The sequence below is a fragment of the Camelina sativa genome, chromosome 14, assembly GCF_000633955.1.
Source record: "Camelina sativa cultivar DH55 chromosome 14, Cs, whole genome shotgun sequence".
Taxonomy (NCBI): domain Eukaryota; kingdom Viridiplantae; phylum Streptophyta; class Magnoliopsida; order Brassicales; family Brassicaceae; genus Camelina; species Camelina sativa.
In genome coordinates this window covers 10,561,174-10,587,614 of record NC_025698.1, presented here as the reverse complement: position 1 = coordinate 10,587,614, position 26,441 = coordinate 10,561,174, and the positions used below count along the sequence as shown (strand labels likewise).

General features: G+C 38.0%; 4 protein-coding genes and 2 pseudogenes across 6 annotated transcripts in view; 4 read left to right on the top strand and 2 right to left on the bottom strand.

Moving 5' to 3' along the window:
• On the top strand, positions 444 to 1,728 carry LOC104743441 (annotated as a pseudogene).
• LOC104740861 (putative F-box/kelch-repeat protein At1g20940) lies at positions 2,973 to 4,226 on the top strand. Its single transcript, XM_010461580.2, has one exon. It carries the CDS (start codon positions 3,017 to 3,019, stop codon positions 4,187 to 4,189), a length of 1,173 nt encoding a protein of 390 aa, XP_010459882.1. The 5' UTR covers positions 2,973 to 3,016; the 3' UTR covers positions 4,190 to 4,226.
• Positions 6,068 to 9,488, top strand: LOC104740860. Its single transcript, XM_010461579.1, has 7 exons — positions 6,068 to 7,710; positions 7,843 to 7,898; positions 8,102 to 8,374; positions 8,455 to 8,691; positions 8,791 to 8,910; positions 9,054 to 9,182; positions 9,288 to 9,488. The coding sequence occupies exons 1-7, from the start codon at positions 6,108 to 6,110 to the stop codon at positions 9,306 to 9,308; spliced, it is 2,439 nt and encodes an 812-aa protein (XP_010459881.1). The 5' UTR covers positions 6,068 to 6,107; the 3' UTR covers positions 9,309 to 9,488.
• On the top strand, positions 9,640 to 17,960 carry LOC104740859 (annotated as a pseudogene).
• Positions 18,148 to 22,283, bottom strand: LOC104740858 (NAD kinase 2, chloroplastic). Of its 2 annotated transcripts, none has more exons than XM_010461577.2 (8): positions 21,939 to 22,283; positions 19,926 to 21,728; positions 19,727 to 19,809; positions 19,456 to 19,597; positions 19,135 to 19,359; positions 18,961 to 19,035; positions 18,714 to 18,815; positions 18,148 to 18,541 (listed from the first exon to the last, which is right to left on the bottom strand). In XM_010461577.2, exons 1-8 carry the CDS (start codon positions 22,179 to 22,181, stop codon positions 18,338 to 18,340), a joined length of 2,877 nt encoding a protein of 958 aa, XP_010459879.1. In that variant the 5' UTR covers positions 22,182 to 22,283; the 3' UTR covers positions 18,148 to 18,337. The 2 variants fall into 2 exon arrangements, with proteins under 2 accessions (XP_010459879.1, XP_010459878.1); XM_010461576.1 differs by having other exon boundaries at positions 19,688 to 19,809; positions 21,939 to 22,282.
• The window catches only part of LOC104740857 (uncharacterized calcium-binding protein C800.10c-like), a 9,710-nt gene continuing 5,805 nt past the window's right edge, over positions 22,537 to 26,441 (bottom strand). The window contains exons 10-14 of one of the 2 annotated variants that reach the window (XM_019236172.1): positions 25,729 to 25,797; positions 25,216 to 25,534; positions 24,944 to 25,055; positions 24,758 to 24,806; positions 22,537 to 23,792 (exon numbers count right to left, since the gene is read on the bottom strand). In XM_019236172.1, the coding sequence (XP_019091717.1) occupies positions 22,924 to 23,792; positions 24,758 to 24,806; positions 24,944 to 25,055; positions 25,216 to 25,534; positions 25,729 to 25,797 (1,418 nt within the window). In that variant the 3' untranslated portion in view covers positions 22,537 to 22,923. Of the gene's footprint in view, positions 23,842 to 24,757; positions 24,807 to 24,943; positions 25,056 to 25,215; positions 25,535 to 25,728; positions 25,798 to 26,441 lie in introns of both variants that reach the window. The other variant, XM_010461575.2, reaches the window with a different exon arrangement.

Below are 26,441 nucleotides of genomic sequence, written 5' to 3'. Positions count from 1 at the left end.
GTGAATTGGGTAACTAGAGGAGAAATTTATAATTTGATGACATTGTTGTAAATAGAGTTATAGTGAGAGGATATGATAGTTAATCGACATAGAAAAAGTGTCAAAATAGTAGAAAGTGTGTCAAATGAGAATTACTATTTTTAAAAAGTGTGTTAGAATGGAAATATTCTAAAAAAAATTTGGAGTTTTTTTTGGAATTTTCCCAATATTAATTTATATTATTTTTACTTTTTGGGCAAAAAAAACAAAAAGGAAAAAAGCTTAACGGATACGTCAGTATATATACCTTTTCTAGAATTATGATACAAAAAACATAACCCTATTAGCAAAAATCAGAGAATAGGGGAATAATAAATCTCTGATTCCTTACGGATCTATTGTCTCCCTCCATCTATTGACTCTTCTCTCTCGATCGGCTCCATTTGAGATTGTCGAACTCGAACATGTCAGTTTTTATTGGGACGAGCCTTGGGGATATAGTGATTAATCTTTACACAGACACATGTCCTCTGACCTGCACGAATTTCCTCAAGCTCTGCAAGTGTAATTACTACAAGGGGTGTGTCTTTCACAATGTGCAAAAGGGTTTCATAGCACAGACAGGCGATCCAACCGGTACAGGAACTGGTGGAGATTCAATATACAAATTCCTTCATGGCAAGCATGTTCGTTTTTTCGGCCATGAGATCCATCCTGAGTTGAAACACTTGAAGACTGGCACCGTTGCAATGGCCAGTGCCGGTGAATATCTCAAAGCCTCCTAGTTCTATATCACACTTTGTGACGATCTGGACTATCTTGATGGAAAACACACTGTGTTTGGGCAAATCGCTGATGGGTTTGACACTTTGACTAGGATAAATGAAGCTTACATGCAGAAAGAGACCATTTATTAACATTGTAATAAAAGACATACACATATTTGAAGATCCATTTGAAGATCCTCCACAGCTAACTAAGATGATAGCAGATACTCCCTTTGAAGACGTCAAACATTCTGTAAGACTTGAAGCTGGTTGGATTCCTTTGGATGAAAAACTTTGTCCACAGGAACTGGACGATGTTATCCGTGAAAAGGCTGCACATTCTAGTGCGGTTGTCCTTGAATGTATAGGAGATATCCCTGAGGCTGAGGTGAAACCTCCTGACAATGTGTTGTTCGTCTGTGATCTAAATCCTGTAACTGAGGGTGAGGACCTCCACGCCATTTTTTCGCGCTTTGGAACGGTTATATCAGCTGATGTCATCCGAGATTCCAAGACGGATAATAGCTTGTGCTATGCTTTTATAAAGTTTGAGACTAAGGAAGCATGCGAACAAGCGATTTTAAAGATGGCTTGTGCTTTGATCGATGATAGAAGAATAAGTGTAGACTTCAGTCAGAGTGTATTCAAAATTTGGAGGCAGTTCCAGCGGAAAGACTCTCAACAACATGGTAAAGGGTCGGCAGATCATGTTGCTAAGGACTGTGTGGGTTTAAATTACATTGTTAAAAATCAAAACAGGCAACATGGGAGATGTGAAGGCTACGGAATGGTGTCTGAGGGTGATCTACCTAAAATTCCCAAGAGGGAGAAGAGAGAGCATAGTCGTCATGGCACTGAGAAGATTCAGAGGAGAAGTCCTCATGGTTATGGTGAAGGGAAAAAACGACACGGAGATGAATGTGACACTGAAGAAGGCAATGATAGGTTGAGTAAGGAGATGAAACTCACAAAGAAGACATAAATAATGGGAAAATCACGTTTTAATCCTTCAGAGTGTCACTCGGTAGCACTTTAAACCTCAAAAGAATTTCACTAACACTATAAACCTTTAAAATGGTTTCACTAACACTTTAAACCTTAAAACTAACTTTTCTGTTTGTACCGCCATGAAAGAAGACGGAACAGTAATATCCGTTAATGTGAAATAATTAAATTATGCTGGTTTGATTTAAATACTTGTTTAATTCATTTAATTACTTATGAAGATTGATAAAAAAAAATTAAAAATACATCAAAGCAAAAAAAAATGAAGAATCAGAGATAAGGTTAAAACATTTGACAAATATAAAATTGAAGATGGCAATATATTTAGAAGATTCATTGGTTTCCAGTGAGAAGTCAATCGATTTGAATCAGAATCCAATGGAGATGCATTTATTAAAAGGATTAATAATGTGAAGAGTAATGTTGTAAAAGTTTTGTCTATAATGAAGATGAACAAAAAATTATTTTTTTATTTTTTTATAAAAACTAAAGCTAATTAAAATTTTGAATTAAACCAACATAGTTTAACTATTTCGCGTTGACGGATATTATTATTCCATTATTTTTTTTGGCGGTACAAAAATGAAAGTTAGTTTTAAGGTTTAAAGTGTTAGTAAAATCATTTTAAAGGTTTAAAGTGTTAGTAAAATCATTTTAAATGTTTAAAGTGTTAGTAAAATCATTTTAAATGTTTAAAGTGTTTGTAAAATCATTTTAAAGATTTATAGTGTTAGTGAAAATTTATCGAGGTTTAAAGTGCTACCCATTGACACTTTCAAGGTTTAAAACGTGATTTCCCCTGTAAATAATTGAAGAATATACGTAGTTTTGTTGATCTATTAACAATGTATAATATATTATCTGTGTAAGTGATTTGTGTAAAAATAGTAGTGGCCGATCTAGAAATGCAAACCACATGGCAAATTAATTCATTGTTATTGATTACTAACTTTTGAGATAATTAATATTTATTACTGTGGATATATATGGTGACATATTGCTCAAATTAATAACTAAAAATTACTTTGCAATCTAGAAAAACTATAGATATATAACCTTTTGAATTTCCATGATTTCATAAATTAAATTAAATTAAATTGATACTTTTTTTTTCTTTTCTTTATAATTGATTGTTATTTCTTTTCATAACAGACTTTGTTGTCTATATAACAGGCTGGCCAGTACTGAAGTAACTCAAGGACAATCAAATCAACATGCAAATTAAAACAGAACTAGGGAGATCTCACTTCGATCCAACTTTGATCATGAATGACTTACCCCTTCATCTTCTCGACGATATTCTCTTCAGATTGGACCCCAAATCTCTAGCGATGATGCGATGCACGAATAGATCGATCAACTCCCATATATCCGATGATCCGAATTTTGAATCTGGATACTCTTCCCGTGTCGTCGGATCCAGTTTGTTTCACCTCATCAACTATGGCGCACATTACGTCTTATGCAAGTCTTTCTCTTCCTGCGATTCTAAGTCAAGCGGAGATGAAGTATATTTGTCAAAAGATCGATGTTACATTTTCGGCTCATGCTCCGGCCTTCTCCTACTATACATCGGTGATCTCTTCGTCGCAAACCCCCTCACAAAGAGGTTTCGAGTCCTGGATCACTCGGGGTCAAAGCTTTTGCCTACGATAGTTGGTGGTGATCCAAATAGACCTGCACGCCTTAACGCTGCTCGTACGGGGAAAGCGATGTGCGTCGGTTTTGCGGTATATCGAAGTCAAACCACCAAAAGATTCAAGATCGTATGCATACTCGAGACGGAAACGGTGTACGCGTTCGAGATCAGTGACGGATATTTTTGGAGGTTATCAGAAACGACCATCAACACCACCTCCAAAAGTGATCTCATGGCGCGGATGAAACCTGTTTACTTGGACGGCATTCTTCATTGGTTGAGAAACGATGGGAGCCTCATAGCTTTCAATCCGGAGACAGAGAAAGCACGCTTGATTCCTTCCATATTCCATCGTGGAGAATCAGATACGAAACCGCTTTTTGCAGAAGACAAGAAGAACAATCGTCTGACCTTGATATCGGGGACGAAAGAAACAATCTCAGTTTACACACTACTTGGGAATTCCAAGTGGACCCTCACCATGCGGATCAAGAACGTATCCATGGAGGACATAAAACTTGTTTGTTGGAACGTGGTTGCGTACGATGGCAAGTGCCTTGTGGTTAGGGTGATGAAGGACACTTATAACAGTGGTCCTGGTTGGCTTCATGTGTATGACATGGAAGCTAACAGTTGGAGAGTTTTTGGATCTGTCTGGTGTGGGTACAAAAACAACCGAGACTACTATACGTTTACGCCCTCCTTGTTCTTTGTCGAGGAGGATGAGCAGGAGAAGGTGATTGTAGCTTCCAATGACCTACGCATCTCCAAACTGAATGCAATTATGGGACTGATTTGATTAAGAAACGTATCCGATTAGGTGTTTTGTAAAGGAGAAAAATAAACTAATGAGTTATGAGTGAATAAATTAATTAAATTTCTAATTTTCTTTTGTTTGCAATTAAACTACAAAAAGAAACTTGAAAACTCTTACCTATGAGAGGCGATAATATGTTTTGAAAAATTGATTGAATAATACAATGAAAGTGGAGAGAAGACAGTTGAACAATCTCAAACTTATGTTATTTCATAAAAACAAAATACAAATGGCCTTTTAATAGGCTCAATTATGGTCCATTATCTCAATGAATACGGAAGTATTGCCAATGAATTAGTTAACTTAGCATTAGCATTTATTTGGCAATTGTTGTTTCAACAACGAAATGATATATTTTGTCATTATCCCATACTTAACAAAAAGGAAACAACACTATTATTGGCGAAAATCAAAACAACCATTAAATAAAAAAAACAAAAAAAAATCTCAAATTCCATTTAACCTAATCCGAGCCAGACCTAGCTACAAGAGTCCCACAGCCCCTATATATAAAACATGCATAAACAGACGACGACATTGCAACAAGGAGAAGATAATCCCTAAAATCACAACTCGTATTATAATGGAATTATTTGCTGACAGAGTATCCCTCAGCCATGAAATCGACAACTTTCCTAAACCCGAAGACGCGGGAAGAATCAAAGTCGAAGCGAGTATCCTAATGTCTGAAGAACCTATGAGAGATTGCCGGACAGTACTTGCTTTCTCCTTGCCTGCCAAAGATATCCATGATAGCTACTCAAGGTATAGATGGGTACAACTGAATTGCTTAGAGGACGATGTCCGTCTCAATCCCTTTCAGGTTGATTATGCAAAAGTGTGTCTCACTACACTTGCCATCGATGTCCACTATCCCTCGGTTAACTATTCTCCAGATTGGGCTTTGTTAATTTATATTACTTTTAAGTTCACTCCTACTGATCCTACCATGTATATGCGAGTACCATTAATTGAGAGCACCATTCATATGCGATCTAGACCGGCGAGTAAGTCTGCGGTTGAGTCTTTGTCAAGGAAAGTATACAAGAAGACGACGATGTCCAGCTCCGACAAGTGCACTATATGTTTTGATGAGTTTACGATGGGAGAAACAGTCGTGACGACCTTACCTTGTGGACACGAGTTTGACGATAGTTGCATCCTCGAGTGGTTTGCCACCAATCATGTTTGTCCATTGTGCCGTTTCGAACTACCATATGATAATTAGATGAACACTTGCATATATGAAACACCCCAACTCGTTAACTCTTTTTTTTTTTTTGAAGTAGTATACGTAGAGTTTAATATAAAGTTGATTTTTCCATTATTTCATATTTTGTAATGTTTTTGGGGTGTTTGATCTCTTCTTTCTTATTATTTCTAGATTTTTTTTTTTTTGTATTCGATGATCTGAGTTTCAAAACCAATATTCATAAGCGAAACTAACCAACCAGCAAGTAGCAAATAAGCTATAACTCATTGGCACAAGTAATTGAAGTCTCACTCATGATCAACCAACATGGTACTCTGCCTCGGAATTAAAGAGTAGCCTGTTTCTCCACTCATGTCTTTTTGGCATAGCTCCACTTTTAGTTTGTTCTACTTGCATATATTTGCTTCATGTTGGGCATATTCAGAAACCCTTTTAGTTTCGTGTAACACAATTAAGTGAACTATATAATATAAAAAACTTGCATAACATCCTAGCTTTCAAAACCGATAACAACGTCATAGTTTGTAAACTAAAGATGATCTTTTGTGTTGGCATCAGGAGTTTTTGGTACAAGTTCTTATGTGAATTACCAGAACTACCCTCAGGAGTAAAACGTTGTGTTTAGTCATAGTGTAAAAACGTCGTCGTATAAACTCAGTTGTTCATCGAGTCGAATCATCGAAGGCGATGGAGCCACCGGAGTGCCCGGTGTGTCTACAATCTTACGACGGCGAGTCCTCAGTTCCGCGCGTGCTCTCCTGTGGACACACGGCGTGCGAAGAATGCTTAACGAATCTTCCCAAAAAGTTTCCGGACACAATCCGATGTCCAGCGTGCACTGTTCTCGTCAAGTTCCCTCATCAAGGACCATCAGCTCTCCCCAAAAACATCGATCTTCTCAGACTATTCCCTTCTGTTTCCCAGATTAAGCTTGAACCTAGACGGAATTCTAAAACCCCCGTTGAATTCGTCGCTCGTTCATGGTCCGACGACTTTTACGCCACGTGGAAGGATCGGATCTTAGTCCACGACGCCGTCTCCTTGGAAAATGGTGAGAGTGAAGTTACTGAGCTTGCTTCATCTTCGTGTTTATGTGGAACTCTGAAGGATGATGAGTCGAAGGTGAGTCTTTTGCGGGTTGCTTCGTTCGAGGATGATGATTGTGACTCTTTCCTCAAGTATAGTTATGTCCAGAGGATGATGAGTTGTTTGTGGGGGATGAGAGAGGAGGAGAGAGATGAGCTTGATGCGATCGTTTCGGTTAAACAGAGAGGTGTTTCTAAAGTTTTTGGCTTGTGGGGTGATTTGAAGAATGGGGTTTTGTATTTAGTGGGTGAGAAACTTACTGGATTTTTGCGGGATAATCTCACTGAAGATGTTGATGGTACTTCACGTTTAGCAATGTTTGGTATGCAAATATGTGAGGCACTTATGAATCTGCATAAGGAAGGGGTGATCTCAGGCTGTTTGAGCGTTTCTTGTGTGAAGTTTGACGAATTTGAGAATGCTTATGTTGATTTGATTGAGTTGATGGAAACTGGTAGGAATGTGTTTCAGATTATCGCTGAGGAAACTAGCTCTTTGAGGAAACCAGTTGGTGTTTCGGAAATGGGTTTGATTTTGGTGGGGTTACTACAGAAGGGGATTTTTATGAGCTCAGAGGTGTTGTTTGTATTGTTGAAAGAACAGAACATGTTGATAAAATATTCCAGCTCGAAATCTTTGGTTTCGTATAGCTCTGATGTTTGGCCAGTTTGTTTTCTTCTCCTTAAGCTTCGTCTTGGAAAACGGTTTACCGAGGAGCTGATTGAAAGTGTACATTGTGTGGATGCAAAAGGATGTGAAGAAGGTATCGAGGATCTCTTGGTGCTTTACACAGGTATTACGGAGAAACTATGTTTGGAATCTGAACTCCAAGGGAAGTTTAAATTTATGGTTGAAGTTCTTCGCCAATGTTGCTGTCTTGATCCTCTGGCTCGTCCACTTTTGTCTGATCTATGGAAATGCAACAGGGACCTAGTCATGAATCCTAGGTTCAATTCTGTGAGTGGATTGCATAAGAAGATTTCTGGGAAAAGGAAAGAGTTCTGTTTGCCTCTAAGTGAATTATGTCACCTGGTAGAAGTGGAATCCAAAGTACTGGAAGAAGCGTCGCCTGGAACGAAAACTGGCGGTGAAGCAGAGGAGGGTAAGGTTGACATAGATTTTGTTGGGAGACTCTCAGAAGGAAAGGTTAAATCTAAAGACATGCGGGGACACCAAGACTCTGTCACGGCTCTAGCGGTTGGAGGTATACCTTCTTCTTATGCGGTGTACTGTTTTCTAACTTTTATACCAATTTTATTATATGTTGAACAAATGATAATAATGTACTCAACTTTCCTTTTAACGACGCATCTTTATGTCCGTTTTCTCTGTATAGGTGGGTTTCTGTTCAGCTCCTCATATGATAAAACTATCCTTTTATGGTCTCTGAAGGTACAGATTCAATCATGATTCCACATATATAGTTAGTGATAGTTTCTTTATAGATTTTTGTTCATGTTCTTCTTAGCTCGGTAACAGCTCTCTGATAGTTGTCAGATGCAAGGTTTCTACAACTTACTTTTCTCCTTATCACTAGTAGTAACAATCGCTAATTCTAGCTATATGGATCTTCATGTAAAACATTCTATATGCAGGACTTCTCCCATGTGCATACATTTAAAGGTCATCAGGAGAAAGTAATGGCTTTGATGCACATAGAAGGAGCAGAACCAGTATGTGTCAGTGGCGACGGTGGAGGAGGTATCTTTGTATGGAGCACTACCTTCCCTCTGGAAGATCAGCCGCTAAGAAAGTGGTACGAGCCAAAAGACTGGCGATATACTGGAATTCATGCATTGGCATACTCAGAATACGGGTATGTGTATAGTGGCAGTGGAGATAACACTATCAAAGCTTGGTCATTGCAAGTAAGTTAATTTTCCTATACACTTGTAAAGCTTGTCTTGATAAAATTTCCATTATAATCTGAAGGTGATTGTTTCCCCAGGATGGAAGCCTGGTTTGTACTATGAGTGGTCATAAATCTGTAGTCTCAACGCTTGTTGTTCTAAATGGAGTACTATACAGCGGAAGCTGGGATGGAACCATTCGATTGTGGAATCTGAGTGACCACAGTTTGTTGACGGTATTGGGGGAAGAGACTCCAGGTATTGTGAGATCTATTCTGTCTCTAGCTGCAGACGATCAAACCCTAGTGGCAGCTTATCAAAACGGAGATATACAGGTTTTTTAAATTTGTCCTTAACAAAACATTTAGCTTGATTTGCTTCATTTCAATCTTATTCTCAATCTTAAACCTGGGCTCTTATGATTCTATCATCAGATATGGAGGGATGATACTTTGATGAAGTCTACAAAAATACAGAGTGGTGCAATTCTCAGCATTGCCGTGAATGGTAAATGGCTATTCACTGGAGGTTGGGACAAAACCATCAATGTACAGGTAATCCACTAGTTTGTAGACCCGAGCTTATGACGAATAATCTACAGATCTAATCAAAAGCGTAAAAAGAAAATCTATAATTTCCTATTATCTGTTGCTGGATTTTACTTTTATAACATCTGTTTCCGAACACTGGTTTGTAGGAAATGTCAGGAGATGAGGTATTACTAGACTGTACTCACGTTGGATCAATCCCAGGTTCATCAGTAATCACATCTTTGTCATATTGGGAAGGCAAGCTCTTTGCAGGGTTTGCAGATAAAACCATTAAGGTGATTATTAGTCCAAATTGTCTGGTATTTTTTATTTATTTATTTATTTTTTTTTATTTTGCATTCATGGTTTCTGACGAGAGAAGTTGTGTCTTCATTTTACAGGTATACTATTGTGGATGCTAAACAAAAACTACAATTTTCTCGTGGAGTTTTCATTCTTCCATAAGTTAGTTTCCTCCATAGATGCTACTCTAAAAAATGCTGTGTATATCTAAAAATAAATCAATCATGTGTATATGAATTCTTTCGTCCCATCTGTATATATATGTGATTCACAAATTTGCATAAATTGAGATTAAATCATATACAAGAAAAGATAAATTCTTAAGCTGAGTGACATATTGGAAGAGTCTAAAATATTCAGGGACTTAATTGTCAAATATTTATTTATAAACAAAAAATAATTATATATCCTGCTTTTATAATAGGGCCAATCACTTTAGCGCCACTATAACGGAGGCAAAAAAAAAAAAAAAAACAATTTGAGTGAGGCACAGAACGAGAATTGAGAGTTACTAGAGCTTGCCTTCATCCATGGAGGCTTGAAACAGAAGAACCAGAAGAACGAGAAAGTTACTGTAACAAAAGTAAATTTCGTAGAAATGGGTTCTGTTTCGAATTTTGTGAATCCTAATACATGCCAGCCAGCTCCTTGCCTCCTGTCTCGATGTAATCATAAGTTTCCATGGACAAAACCCGTATCTGGTGTTTTGTTCCCTCGTTCCGTCACGCCGATTCAGAGGTGTCACCTTGTTCGAAGAAACTGCGTCGTCTCTGCTTCCCTATTGGTATGATATGCGTCAACAATCTTAGTTCTGTAATTCGAGAACTCTGTCAGTACTTGACGCACACCAACTGTTCGATCATTTGTCTCGTCTGTATTTTTCTACTCATGTTTTATTAATTTACTTTCGTGTTTCATCAATATTTTAAGGGGAACTTGGGCCGTGTGAAGAGGAATATACAAGATTTTACGAGCATGAATTATTGGGTTGTGCGGGACTACTATCGTCTTGTGCAATCTGTCAATTCCCTTGAACCACTGATTCAAATCCTTTCCGATGAACAGGTTCGACTTAGCCTTCACTGCGTGAGAGGTTTCATTTCTTAGATATGATCCTGTAATGTATTTTTAACTTTTTTCTTGTTTTTACTCCTTAGCTGAAAGCTAAAACTTCAGAATTTCGAGAAAGATTAATGCGAGGGGAGTCCCTAGCAGATATGCAAGCTGGTTTGATCAAATTATTTCTTCTTTATATATATTTTTAATCATAGTTTACTTTTCTCTTCTTGAGAATGTACCTTTTTAATACAGCTATGCAATTACTTTCTCACTTTTGTGTGTGTGGTTTCCTTGTCTAGAGGCATTTTCTGTTGTCCGAGAAGCTGCAAAGAGAACAATTGGAATGCGTCATTTTGACGTGCAGGTCTGTCTATATATTTATTCTCAATTTTGTAATTCATGCTATATATTGGGGTACATTTCTATCATCTTGAAGAGTGGTTGTTGGGTGTACTTATGTTTTTAAGTTGATGCATCAGATAATTGGTGGAGGAGTGCTTCATGATGGATCTATTGCAGAGATGAAGACAGGTGAAGGGAAAACACTAGTCTCCACCTTAGCTGCATATCTTAATGCTTTAACTGGTGAGGGCGTTCATGGTATGTTATCTGCTCTCTCTGGCTTCTTTACGACTTGATCATTTGCTGAAATTTTGAATAAGGCAAGTGAGATGTATGGCCTAGCCTGGCTGCCTCAATTTTTTTTCACATATTGTTCGAAAATGATATACCTATAAAGAGTAGTATATCATTATTGTTGATTTTCTATTGGCAGTGGTTACTGTGAATGATTACCTAGCCCAGCGTGATGCTGAATGGATGGGTCGTGTTCACCGCTTCTTAGGCCTTTCAGTTGGTCTCATTCAGGTAGGTTACACGGGTGCTATTTGCATCTTACCTTCTAGATTTTTAAGTAGAAAACTTATGGCATTTTCTTCTAAAACTGATTCAACAATTAGAGAGGAATGAAAGCTGAAGAGAGAAAATTCAACTATAGCTGTGATATAACATACACCAATAACTCAGTAAGTATTTCATTCATATCGTATCTTCTACTTGGATTAGATCTTTTTTTTTTGTCATCCCTCATCTCTTTCTACCAACACTTTTGCATACTTCAGGAGCTTGGATTTGATTATCTACGAGATAACCCTTACTTCAAACCGTGAACAACTTGTGATGAGATGGTAGATCCCCTAAATCTTTTTATTCCTTAGTTTGGTTCAATAGTGACAATTTGTGACGCACAGGCCAAAACCATTTCACTTTGCAATAGTTGATGAAGTAGACTCAGTACTCATTGATGAAGGCAGAAACCCTTTGCTGATAAGTGGTGAGGTAATGTAGTTCATTTTAATAAGCTTAGAAATTTATTATTCGTCGGAGGTTCAGTCATTTGAATTATAGTTTGGGGCACAAATTCACCGATTGATGGGGTCCTTTCTGTTGTACTTGTTCCACAGGCTAATGAAAATGCCGGACGATATCCAGTTGCTGCCAAAGTGGCTGAACTTCTTGTAAAGGATATCGTGAGTTTTGTCGTTTCCTTTTTCTGTTGTTTTGTTGCGAGCATATTTTTTTTTTAAATTAAGGAAGTGGATTTTCTAACATGATATTTGAAAATCTTGTTTATAGCATTACAAAGCTGAACTGAAAGAAAACTCAGTGGAACTCACTGAAGAAGGTATATCGCTCGCTGAAATGGCTCTTGAGACGCTTGATTTATGGGACGAAAATGATCCATGGGCAAGGTATCTACTTGTTACTATTATTGATATTCTTGATACTTCTATATCGTTATGTAGAACTTCGGTAGTTGCTTTTAGTAGTAAGACTTTGGAATGGTGACTTTTTAGATTTAATTGTCACAGTTTTATGTTTGGCAAGTTATTAGTGAAGATATGGGGTAAAAATGCTGTACAGGTTGTTGCTGATAAATGGCTTATGGCTGAATAAAGAATAGTAGGGTATCATTTTCTTACAGAATAATCATGAATTTCTTAGGAGACAGCCTACTACTGGATATTATGGTATCCGCTAATAATGTTTTACACAAATTTCCAGTAAGAAACTGTTTCTGATCTGTTTTCATATTTACAAATCCTATCATGTTCTTAAAGATAGTATTCTTTATTCCGGTCTCAAAATAAGTGTTTTCTCATATTTGGTGCAACGCTTCTGTGCTGTTTTTTGGATCCCTGTATATTGAAAATTTTGATTATTACAGGTTTGTTATGAATGCTTTAAAAGCTAAAGAATTTTACAAGCGGGATGTCCAATATATTGTGAGAGATGGGAAAGCACTAATAATCAATGAGGTATAAGTAGATTTGGCTTCATTTGTATTCAATTTTTCATTTCCTAAATTGACGAGAGATAGCTAGTAATTGTTATGCAGTTTCATTTATATCTTATTGAAGAAAGTATGAGGATTTGAGTAAACAAGGGATTTTTTTTTTTTCAGTTGACTGGAAGAGTTGAAGATAAAAGGAGATGGTCTGAAGGGGTTCACCAGGCTGTCGAGGCTAAAGAAGGTCTAGAGATTCAGGTTTGTCAGCCAGATTCATAAGTTGTAATGTAAAAACTATGCTTCAAACACTTTCATTCATGACGATAACTCTTTTATCGTAGGCTGATTCGATTGTTGTGGCTCAAATCACCTATCAGTCACTTTTTAAACTCTATCCAAAGCTCTCCGGGATGACTGGGACAGCAAAAACAGAAGTATGTACATGGGGATTCACTTTTGACCTACCTTCTTAATATTTTTCAAAACATTTCATGTTCTTGACTACACAAGGCAGTTTAAAACACACGTGTTTCTTCACCTTCTTGCAGGAAAAAGAGTTTTTGAAAATGTTTCAAATACCTGTTATTGAAGTTCCTACAAATTTGTCAAATATTCGAATCGATCTACCAATACAAGCTTTCGCGGTAAGCATCCTTAAAACTCGTATTTCTATATGCATTTTTCGTCTGATTGCTAAAAGTTAAACAAAGTGTGCCTTCTCGTTCAACCATCTGGTATGATGCATGCTAGACTGCTCGGGGTAAATGGGAACATGTTCGTCGAGAAGTGGAAGATATGTTTGGGCAAGGTCGACCTGTTTTAGTAGGAACAACAAGGTAGCTCCATGTGACTAAAACCACTCAGAATCTTTTGCACACATAGACTTGGGCATATTAATTCAGGATTTCAGAATATATCGCAATGTCCTGATGTCAAAAAAAAAAAAAAGAACATACAGAAGAAAGATTCAGGCCCTCTTTTCTTGGAGATACTTAAAACACTGACATATGTATATGTTGAATTTCTTTATCGAGTGTGGTTTATGTTGGCAGATCTAATAATGAACCAAGGAGGACTACATAAGAAGATAAATTTTAAAATACATTACTTTTCCATTATTAACAAGTTAGCGTCATCCTGCAGTGTAGAGAATTCTGAATACTTATCAGAACTGCTGAAAGAATGGGGAATTCCTCACAATGTCCTGAATGCCCGACCCAAGGTGAATCCGAAAATTGTCCCTCTGCATTGTAAAAGCGGCATCGCTCAAATGATGCCAGCTAGTTCTGATATTATGTTTGTTCCTTCATTCAGTATGCTGCCAGGGAAGCTGATTTTATAGCCCAAGCAGGAAGAAAATATGCCATCACCATTTCTACAAATATGGCTGGTAGGGGTACTAACATTATTCTGGGAGGAAATCCGAAGGTATATTGGCTAACGTCTTTATCTTTTACCAGATGTTCGTCTAACCTGCAGTTGATTGTCTTCTTAGAGCATCTAGCTGTGTATTATTTTTATCTTTTTTGTGATCTGTACGTTGATTTCCTGCTCAAAATTCACCTGCTTTGTTTGTGGGTTTAATCAGATGCTTGCAAGGGAAATTATAGAAGATAGCATCCTTTCATATCTAACGAGTGAACCTGTGGCTGATGATATTGACGATAATGAGTTATCACAGAAGGTATACGTGCAAAAGTATTCATATTATGATCTCACTATATTGGTATTCATAAGAATAAAGGTCGAAAGATCATTTACCCTATTCTACTATCCCATTGTAGAATAACTGAACTGTCCTGTAAATCATATCAGGTATTGTCAAAAATAAAAGTGGGACCATCATCATTAGCTTTGCTAGCTAGAGCTTCACTTATGGGTTTGCCTCTATATCCAACACTTATTTTAGGAACTTGTGCGCATAGTCTTTGGATTATGTTTGATGTTTAGTTTCTTCATTTGGAATCAATTGACTCAGCAAAATATGTTGGCAAAAGTGAAAGTAAAAGCTGGACAAGGAAAAAGGCAAAGTCCGCGATCACAGAATCTTTGGAGAAAAGCCAGACCATGGATCCTCTGCAACTGCAGAATCTTGTCAACGAGCAGTCAGAAATGTACCCATTAGGCCCTGCTATTGCTCTGGCTTATCTGTCCGTCTTAAAGGACTGTGAGGCCCATTGCCTGCATGAAGGGTCTGAAGTGAAGAGGCTTGGAGGCCTTCATGTAATTGGGACATCTTTGCATGAGTCTCGGAGGATTGATAACCAGGTAAGCTATTAGTTTTGCTGATCTGCCTGGATGCTACTTGTTTGAAACAAATGTGTTAATCTTATTATTAGTTTTAAGTACTAGAGCAATCCCTTTCCCCAACCTGTCATTTCCAGTATATTGTTTTGACTTGCGAACCTTTAAAAATATGTTTCCTGGACGACTATCTAGAATGGTAGTATGATGAACAAAGAATTACATAATCATTGTTCTTTTTACGAGTGAAATGCGATAATTTGTTTTCTCGAATTATGAATACAACAGTATCATTTTATTGTGAAGATGGTAGAGACCTTGCAGTCAACACGACATGTCATTTGTCGTCTTTGATGAATTCAAATGACTAATCTTTGTATTATCTTTTATCTTTGTCGTCTTTGATGAATTCAAATGTATAATCTTCCAAGTTTCTGCTTCCATATTATCTTTTATAGCTTCGGGGCCGAGCTGGAAGGCAAGGAGATCCAGGATCCACGCGGTTTATGGTAAGGTAATCAGATTGATTCTTCTCCTGAACTAAACTCTCTGTATTAGCAAGTTACACGTAAAAGACTTCACTGCTTTGATATTATAAACTTTGCATCAATCTGATTTTTTTTGGGAATCATACCAATCTTTGCTATGCAACGCTTCATATTACTGTTAATTTGCTTACAGCTTGCAAGATGAGATGTTTCAGAAGTTTAATTTTGATACTGAGTGGGCTGTGAGACTTATATCAAAGATTACAAACGATGAAGATTTACCAATTGAAGGTGACACAATAGTAAAACAGGTAAGTAGTTCATTGTTCTATTTTCTTTCTGGTTCCTTCATTGGTTTTTCATACAAAAATTGTCTATTTCTGCTAATCTGGCTCATCTCATTCGACATTGTAGCTTCTAGCTCTCCAGATCAATGCAGAGAAATACTTCTTTGGTATAAGAAAAAGCCTGGTTGAGTTTGATGAAGTGTTAGAGGTACCAGATTTGCCAATTATTTTTTACTGTACTTGCATCTTGACCATATGGAAATATATATCTCTAGTACCATGATTATAAGCTTGAAAGACTACAGCTGTTTTCTCTTTACTTTGTTGTTCACTTTTTTTCATCTTTTTAATTCTAATTATAATAATTTAACGGTTATCGTCTCCCAGACGATGCTATCGGTTGGCCAATTTAAGTTTGTAATATTTGTAGTTCATACCATATGTATGGTATATTCTGTATAGAAGTTTATTATTTTGGTGGGTTATACCGCTATCTGAATCAACCATTTTTTTCTTATTTAGGTTCAAAGGAAGCATGTCTATGATTTAAGGCAACTGCTTTTGACGGGAGAAAACGAAAGTTGCTCCCAACATTTATTCCAGTAAGCGCCACGCTTGCAGTTACCTTTGTTATGTCCATGGACATTTAAAGTTTAGCATGTGTTTCATGTGCATATTTTTTCAACCGCTGACTCTTGAGTTTGAGATCTCACTGAGTTAGCTACATTATTATTATTATTTCTCAGATATATGCAAGCTGTTGTAGATGAAATCGTCGTTGGAAATTCTAATCTACAGAAGGTAAATAAAACTCTTGTCCAGTAAAATCTGCCAAATAGGTGTCATCGAATGCATTTTTCTCTAGAAATGTTTTTTGCTGTAATGTTCATTTTAAAATATTTGATGTCTTGTGGTAGCATCCAAGATACTGGAGCTTGGCCAAGTTATTGAAAGAGTTTATAGCTATAACAGGGAACCTACTGGATGGTAAGCTTTTTTCTTTTTTTCCATCTATTGCAGAATAATATCTTGCTTATTGAGAAAAATTACCACTCTCTCTCATGAGATCTAACAATTAGCTCTATCAGAGTCATTTTCTGGAGTTACAGAAGTAACCATGTTACAGTCCCTTGAAAACCTACATGAGACAAGTTCAATAGACATGGAAGACTTTTACCTTCCGCACTTGCCAAAACCTCCAAACGTTTTCAGGGGAATTCGCAGAAAGAATTCTTCACTGCGACGTTGGCTCGATATCTGCTCCGATGATTTGACGGGGTGAGTAAGTTAAATAAAGTCTTTGTATAGATTGTGTGGACCTGTGTATCTTGAGAAAGACCTTGAGTTTTTAACTCTTTAAGGATATCGTCTGTAGGAGTGGGAAGTACCGAACATCAATTAATCTTCTCCGGAAGTTCCTCGGTGATTATCTGATTGCTTCATACTTGACTGGTGTTCAAGATTCTGGCTTTGATGATGGATACATAAAAGAAATAGAGGTACATGTTTATTTATTAATTTATGTCTCTTGCGTGTATACACATGATTGACATCACAATGTCTGATCGATTTTTTTTTTGGAAATAGAGAGCAGTTCTTTTAAAGACGTTGGATTGTTATTGGAGAGACCATCTTGTGAACATGAATAAACTAAGCTCAGCGGTAAGGACAGTGATCCTTATCTGTTTTTTGTTAGTTTTTTTTGCCGCTCTCTATCTGTCTGATTCTCATGTTGGACCTCAACAGGTGAATGTCAGAAGTTTTGCGCATAGAAACCCTCTCGAAGAATATAAGATTGATGGATGTCGTTTTTTCATCTCAATGCTAAGTGCAACGAGAAGGCTAACCATAGAATCAATCTTGCAGTACTGGTCATCGCCGATGGATTCCCAAGAACTATTCATATCATAAGACTCGACTGTTTCAAGCTGAGGTACCACACATTACATTCCCTACTACTTATATACAATTGAATGCTAAAAAACTAGGCAATGTGCCCATTAATACTCAAGTTTGATTACATCATGCTTTTAAATTGAAAGTAAATGTGATGTGGACGTTTAAACCAAATGATCAATCTATCTATCTATCAGTGTCTTACAGTCCTCATGTTCCAGATGACACTGATGTCTTCACAACTTCTTCTACATTTCGCTCTCTCCATATGCTAATGAGAACTCTCGCAGGTATCTAACCAGACGAAATTTCACATCACGGACCAAAGTTGGAAAGCCAAGCTGAACACTGAACCTAAATGGTTATGGAGTGGCGTACCGGGTTTTGAGATACACACTCTCGTTTTCTTGATGTGGGGGAAATGAGTGTACAATATCACTGTTTATTGTCGATGATTATGATGTAAATTTGATTATCACAAAGAAGTATTTATTTGCAAAATCACAACATGATGCGTATAAAAGAAAAACCATAAGCTCTTTAACATAAAAATTAAAGAAAGAATACTGGTGACTGACGATGACCTCTGCTGTTCTTTTTGAATACACATGGTTTTTAATAAAATTAGGAAAAACAAATTTTCTCTTAATTCATATTTAAAAGTGGCAAAGATCAATGAGGGCAATATCTAGTATATATTCACACTGTAATCATTTTATTATTTGAGGGAAAAAAATTGACCGACGAAGAAAAGGTGAACATTATAATGGTTTCCCTTGGGAATATTGTATTCAATTATTCTGTACAGTAAAGAGGGAGAGGGCTGAATACAAACAGACCTTGTTACCCTATGTTTATGTATGTGTTGGTGAATGAATCAATCATCAAAGAGCCTTTTGATCAAGACGCTCATTCCAGTTTAAGCAACGAATTAAGCTTCTAAACCAATCACCGGTTTGATCCGATTTGTTGACAGTTGGGAGTGGATGTTGGCTCATGTATATTCTCACCGAATCTCCCCTTGAAAGTTGTTGTCTTCTTTTTCCATCAAACGAAACCCAAGCATTGCTTCGAGCATCATCTGGAATCTGTTTTCGTTTAGAGAGATTTTCTCAGCATTTCAAAAAGCTAAACACATGTCGTCTCACTCCCTGAGCTTATAGCTCTTCTTGGGTGATTAACTGGTTTTACTACTTAACAANAGTGTAGCTCTACAGGTTTAACTAAGTACTGAGTTGCGGTTATGTTTAAAGTCTTTACCTTTAACTCGAGTTTTGCAGAATCGGGAAGTATAACTGGTCTGAACGACAGGGAATGTGGGCAGATTGGAGTGAACAACATGCATGGAACGTTTGGATGCACCTGCAATATTTGGATTTTATAAATGTCAAATAGAAAACGTTTTCGCACTCACAGTCACTAAAATTACGTTAAGAACGGCATGATAGTTCGCAGATATGCCAAGGAGCTTGTTTTTTGGTATGCAATGCAGAGTTGAACAGCTTACCATGGAACCTCCTGCTGCTGTAGAATAAGCAGTACTTCCTGTAGGAGTGGCTACTATAACTCCATCACCTTGTACCTATAATAGCATTTATTCGTCAATACACACAAGCAGTGAAATTTCATCCATGCAGGGAAACCTTTTACACAAACACTGAGATGTAATTATTGTACGAACCTTCGTGATAAGACGGTCGTGCTCATAACATTCGATCTTAGAAAGGTATGGGTTGGATCCTCGATCAACAACAATCTCGTTCAGAACATCAAACACTTTACCAGGCATTGCTTTGCCATTACGATAGATTTCGCAACGAAGACGCATGCGAAGAGTTATATAAACCCCATCTAATGTGTTATTCCCATGGATGACTCGTTTGAGGTCTTGCCTGAAGTCCTCAAACTACAAATGGAATTAATAAAAAAAATATAAGAAGGCTGTCGAAAGAACTAGAATACTTAGACATAGTTAAGTAATAGAATATGTCAAAAGGCTTACTGGATGTGAAGTGAGAAATCCAAGGGACCCCAGATTAAATGAAACTACGGGAGGGACAGCTCCTTTGAACAAGTTTGATGCATGTAATATCACCCCATCTCCCCCTAAGCATGCCACAAAATCAACCCTTTCATGGAGATCGCTGAAATTCAAACAAACCAAAACAAAGCCAATCATAATTGAGCCATTGATGACTGATTCGTCGCTGATGTCTACTCAACTTAATTTGTACCTCGTGTCCTGAATGTAAAAAGTCTGGACAAAGCCATACCCTGGAATCCTGGCAAATACATCATGCACCTCAGGTTCAACCAGAACATTCATCTTCTCTTGATGATACAAGAAAGATGCAGCCTAAAAACAAATTTGAAATAACAACGACTTTTCATGGATTTCCTAAAATTCAGGCAGCCTTAATGCAAAAAAAAAAAAAAAAGGAATAATTTAGATTTAAAAAGCAAAACTTTCACCTCTTTAGCTTCCTCCATCAGTTCCATCCCGAGCTTCTTCAGCAGTAAGACAGTTTTTGGGGTAGTTTTCCAAAGAAGCATCTGTTGTTGAGTACTTGGATGTGTGAAGGCTAGAGAGGATTCTGTCACCTTTTCCCTTGTACACGACACTCCATCCGTTCTGACTAAGAACATCTCTGCTTTCTTTCTCGACTGCACCCTTACTACGCCAGTGGCAGAAGCACACATATTTCCCTCAATAGCTCCAGCTTCATCATCACTGGAATCCGAGGAAGAAGCACTACTGTTTCTCTGAGACTCTCGAATAGAATGGGAACCTACAACGCGACTTAAGTTATTACTAGGAGGCACTGCAATAGGCTCTGCAGAACTATGCACATTTCCATTTGAAAACTTCCCATTCCTAAAATCTGAACTTTTAGAACTTGTAGGAAGAAGGGTCCCATTGGAGTTTCCCGTCTCCGCAAGTCCTCTTACGGAATCTACATCAAAAAACTGATTTCCGTTTGTCACACCAGTATATGAAAACTGGGGAGTTGGGACTGCTCCCAATTTTTTGGACGGATTACTAAGATAACCAGCAGGAGCAATACTTTTGCTCCTTAGGAATTTAGACATTTCTTTTCTTGAAAAAATATTGCCTGGTGGAACTTGAGATCTAAGAGGATCGCTCACCATCGTAAATTCTGATGCAGATGTATCTCCCTCATTGCCTCCAGATTCTTTACTCTGGTTTGAAGCAGATCTACTATCAACCTCATTGATTTCAGAAACTTTATCAGTATGCTCATCAGTTACACCCTTACCAGATACTAGAGCATTTAGTCCAAGCTTAGCTTCAGAAACCTCCCCACGCTTTGACTCTTCTGAGACTGGAATTTCCTTAGTGACCGGACGTGTCATGAACTGCTTCCACCTAGAAACCATCGCAGAAGTTCTCCAAACACCTTCTTTACTGTGAACGTATATCGGCCTTTTGTTGCTATCTGATACAATAGAAGCAAACAGCTCGACCTGCTGAGCTTTAGGAGCCATCCTGACTTCAATTGGAATTTGCACCATTGTAATTTTCCCAAGGGAAATTGCATCATCAAGTGCCGCCTGGTAAAATGTATCCTTGACGTTTTCAGCTCTCAGGTCAACAATTGTTTTAAAACCATTTTCGATCAACCACTTCAATCCTTCTTGAGTAACCTGTCCTCCCCTCCAAAAGGCAATCTCAGACTCGTAGGAATCAGTATCCTCTTTCATATTTGGCGAGTAAATAGGGTCCCAATTCGCAAAAAGTGTTTGACAAGGATAATTATCACTGCGTGGAAAACCTGCGTCATAGCAGACATTTTTAAGCTTCTGTAATTTCCTCCACACAACGTCACTTCTTTCATCATCGGGAGTCAGGTAATTCTCGAGGGCAATATGTAAGCTTTCACAACACCGTTTCATTTCACCCCTGAAAACAGCAAGCGGTGGAAGCGATTCCTCGGCAACACCAACATCATCCAAATTAAAAGAACTCATAGAAGATGACCTCCCGGAAAGAATCTCTTTCCTTCCTTTGTTTAAAAGAGATAATATACAACCAAGCACTGATACTATCTTGTCCTCCAATAGTGGTTTTTCCTCAGGCGAAAAATCATACGGTACCCGACATTCACCAGTCACAGGGTTGCACAATGTCTCCATCAAGGCTCCATGTAGTCGCTCAGCTGATCTAAAAATTCTACAATATGCCTCAACCTCAGCAATGTCCCCTGGAACTGGACCAATCCAAGGCAGGTTTGATGTATCACGTGATTTCACAGCCTTAAATATCAAAAGTGAATGAAGTCAGTCGACCAGTTCATAACAAATCAATAAATTAGCAAATGATTCGATAAGCTAGGTTCGCAGCAGCCAAAGTTGCATAGATGAATATTGAATTCTAACCTAAAAATCTAGTCGCAAACTCTGTCTCTCTTTTATTAAGTTAATTGATGGAATAAAGAAGGGAAGTGGAGAGAAGAAGAAAGTAACCTGAGAATCCAAACCTAAATCGGGAGAAAAAGCCTCAGAAAGCTGCGCTCTGATCACAAATCTCAAACGGCGTTTAAACGAGACATCGTTTCTCCGAAACCTAAACCCGAACGGAAGGAGTTCGGAACTCCAATCAACGGAGAAGTGGAGGCGGTGAGATATTCCGGTGGCGGGAGAAAGCCGACTCATGACGACGAAGTGAGAAACGTGGTAAGGGAAAAAGGAAGAAGAGCATAGGAGCATGAGAGAAACTCGAGAACCGCTTCAGCTGAGTGGCGGATAATATTTTGAGATGAACAATTTTTGGAAGTTTGCAGTAATTTGGTGGATTCGTCCTCTTCATTGCCGAAGTGCTTCCAATTAAAACTTGTGCCTCCCTTCCCACTTTTGATTGTGACTCGTTTGACACTTGAGCAAGTTGCGTGCACTCCACGCGCCTCAAATCAAACAAATTTGAACAAGCGCAGCTTCACCAGAATTCTTAAATTATGTACATAATATGATTAGATTTGAGATATATCTATGTTAATAACAAAAAGGTTTTTAACATGTCAATTAACATAATAGAACGTATAAAATCAATTTATATATTACGGACTATTACCACCAATCAATCCAATGTATATAACAAATGTATCTGAAAAGTATCCATACGATTACAAAGATACAGTAGAAGGGGTTTCACAGGGACAAATAAGAAGAATCCATTATTCATCATAACAAACAAAGATACCCAAGGAAAAATAAAACACTACTCAAAGAACGATGAGACACTCTCTTCCAAAAAAATAATCCTTAAAAAGAAAAAAAAAGAAAAAAAAATTATATATTAACAATAAAAAATGAAGCAAGCAGAGGGGGAAACCAAAGAAATGAAGATACATAATAACTCTTCGACTGGTAAATTCCAACTATAAAAAGCAGCAATGTATATGATATGTGGATCATATTCTTCTTCATTGTCACACGTGGGCTTTGTTGGGGGCTAGAAGGCATTCCAATTATCAGAAGAGCTCCGTGATGTCTCTGCTGAAGTTGTCGTTGTTTTGAATGGTCCTGTAGAACCAAATGGGTCATGGTCGTCGAACCCAAACCCATGACTGTAATCAGAGTCTCTTGTGCTTCCCATTGAGTCGAATCTCGTCAATGAGGCTTTAGGTGTCTCGGATGCGTTGTTGTTGCCGGATGAATCAAAGCTTTGTGCATTGAAGGAATCATATCTTTGATAGTTGAACGAATCAAACCTGGATGCAAATGGGTCAGGCTCGCTCGTGCTACGCATCGAGTCTGTGCGGGATAGAGCGAAAGCGTCGTTGTTGTTGCTGTTGAATGAATCGAAGCGGGAGAAGCTGTTGGAAGAGAAATCATCGTGTGCAGGTGTACTTGGAACAGAGTCAAACATGAAGGGGCTTCTTCCTGGGAACAAGTTGTCTGAACGAGGAGTCTCTGATGCAAATGGCTTCCCACCAAAATCAGACGTGCTATAAGCAGGAGTGCTCGGGACAGAGTCATCGAAAAAGGATTTCTTCTCGGCAAACAAGTTGCCTGGATAAGCAGGAGTGCTCGGGACAGAGTCGTCAAAGAAGGATTTCTTCTCGGCAAACAAGTTCCCTGGATAAGCTGGAGTGCTCGGGACAGAGTCATCAAAGTATGATTTCTGGCCTGCGTAAGAGGCATTGTTCGTCGCTGGAGTGCTCGGAACTGAATCAAACACAGAAGGTTTTGCAGGGGAAACGTCGTTTGCATTTGCTGGTGTGCTTGGGACGGAATCAGCAAATATAGATAACTTAGGAGGGAGGAAGTCGTTTGAAATGGTCGAACCAGTTTTTATAGGCTTAATACTGAAGTCATCAAATCCAAATCCAAAGCCAAAACCACTGTCATACTTCCCATGATCCTTGTCCTGCTTAAAACATAAAAAAAGTTAATACAAACAAATTAACGATTCTTTCATGTAGATATAGAAAGGTAAAGAGATACATAATATATACATGTCGAACGCCACAAACCCCAAACTTCGGGGTGTGCAAATTGGTTTACCTTTCCGTTGTCAGGGTTGAAGCTTGAAACTGAATCTGTCTCATCGTGAGAGTCATAATTTGCAGTTTTGCCAGCAGAAGCAGTAGATTCACCATCATCATGGCCATTTTCACTGGAAAAATAACATAGACAATGTAAATCACCGAGATGAATTCTTATCTGTAGGGCCATATTATACCCTATTATTTTCTATTTGCAGTACATTTCACGGAAACACATGAACTCCACAGGATGCAATCCAAACCACATCAGGTCTAGCACAAACAACATACCTCCTTGTATCTTTAGTTCGGGGTGAGCTATCAGCGTCAATACCATTTCTAACATTAGAGTCATCCACAGATCCGTTTTTATCTCTGGTATTAACATCGGATGCTTTACCCTCTGACTGCTCAGATGTTGGTTCCTTCTCAGAAGCCTCTTCACCACTGCTTTGCTTTTTCCCCGTTTTGGAGTCGGCATCTGAGGATAAAACATCTTCACCTTCTTTTGAAGAGACAGTAACTTCATTCTTCCACGCTGATGATTTTTCCCTTGGTGGGGCTATGACATTTTGGATATCAAGTGTAAGCTCCTTGACAAAGGTAAACCCTGGAAGTGAAGAAAAAATAGGATGTGAATTTCAAATGTTCCAACTGCTAAATCCATAAAACTATTTTGGAAGATACGTCACCCAAAATATATATACATATATATAGACACAAGAAATTGATATTATATCTAAAGCCATGCTTCCACAATAATCTCATCTGACAACAAAATCANACTGAAGTCATCAAATCCAAATCCAAAGCCAAAACCACTGTCATACTTCCCATGATCCTTGTCCTGCTTAAAACATAAAAAAAGTTAATACAAACAAATTAACGATTCTTTCATGTAGATATAGAAAGGTAAAGAGATACATAATATATACATGTCGAACGCCACAAACCCCAAACTTCGGGGTGTGCAAATTGGTTTACCTTTCCGTTGTCAGGGTTGAAGCTTGAAACTGAATCTGTCTCATCGTGAGAGTCATAATTTGCAGTTTTGCCAGCAGAAGCAGTAGATTCACCATCATCATGGCCATTTTCACTGGAAAAATAACATAGACAATGTAAATCACCGAGATGAATTCTTATCTGTAGGGCCATATTATACCCTATTATTTTCTATTTGCAGTACATTTCACGGAAACACATGAACTCCACAGGATGCAATCCAAACCACATCAGGTCTAGCACAAACAACATACCTCCTTGTATCTTTAGTTCGGGGTGAGCTATCAGCGTCAATACCATTTCTAACATTAGAGTCATCCACAGATCCGTTTTTATCTCTGGTATTAACATCGGATGCTTTACCCTCTGACTGCTCAGATGTTGGTTCCTTCTCAGAAGCCTCTTCACCACTGCTTTGCTTTTTCCCCGTTTTGGAGTCGGCATCTGAGGATAAAACATCTTCACCTTCTTTTGAAGAGACAGTAACTTCATTCTTCCACGCTGATGATTTTTCCCTTGGTGGGGCTATGACATTTTGGATATCAAGTGTAAGCTCCTTGACAAAGGTAAACCCTGGAAGTGAAGAAAAAATAGGATGTGAATTTCAAATGTTCCAACTGCTAAATCCATAAAACTATTTTGGAAGATACGTCACCCAAAATATATATACATATATATAGACACAAGAAATTGATATTATATCTAAAGCCATGCTTCCACAATAATCTCATCTGACAACAAAATCAAAATCTAAACAGCAAGCATACCTTCCTCCTCTAGCTTATCCCAGTCTTCATCCCAATCAGCAGTACCTTCCTGGATTCCAGGCTGCCAACCTGTAAAAAAGAGGAAATTCCATGAACATAAACAAAGGAATACATTACACTACAAATACACAATTTTACAGGTAGAAATTCTTCTGTAAACCAACTCCTAGCACTGGTCACAAAATTATAATGGTACGGGTAATATTTAACCAGAGAAAAGAAGGGGTAGNAGTCATAATTTGCAGTTTTGCCAGCAGAAGCAGTAGATTCACCATCATCATGGCCATTTTCACTGGAAAAATAACATAGACAATGTAAATCACCGAGATGAATTCTTATCTGTAGGGCCATATTATACCCTATTATTTTCTATTTGCAGTACATTTCACGGAAACACATGAACTCCACAGGATGCAATCCAAACCACATCAGGTCTAGCACAAACAACATACCTCCTTGTATCTTTAGTTCGGGGTGAGCTATCAGCGTCAATACCATTTCTAACATTAGAGTCATCCACAGATCCGTTTTTATCTCTGGTATTAACATCGGATGCTTTACCCTCTGACTGCTCAGATGTTGGTTCCTTCTCAGAAGCCTCTTCACCACTGCTTTGCTTTTTCCCCGTTTTGGAGTCGGCATCTGAGGATAAAACATCTTCACCTTCTTTTGAAGAGACAGTAACTTCATTCTTCCACGCTGATGATTTTTCC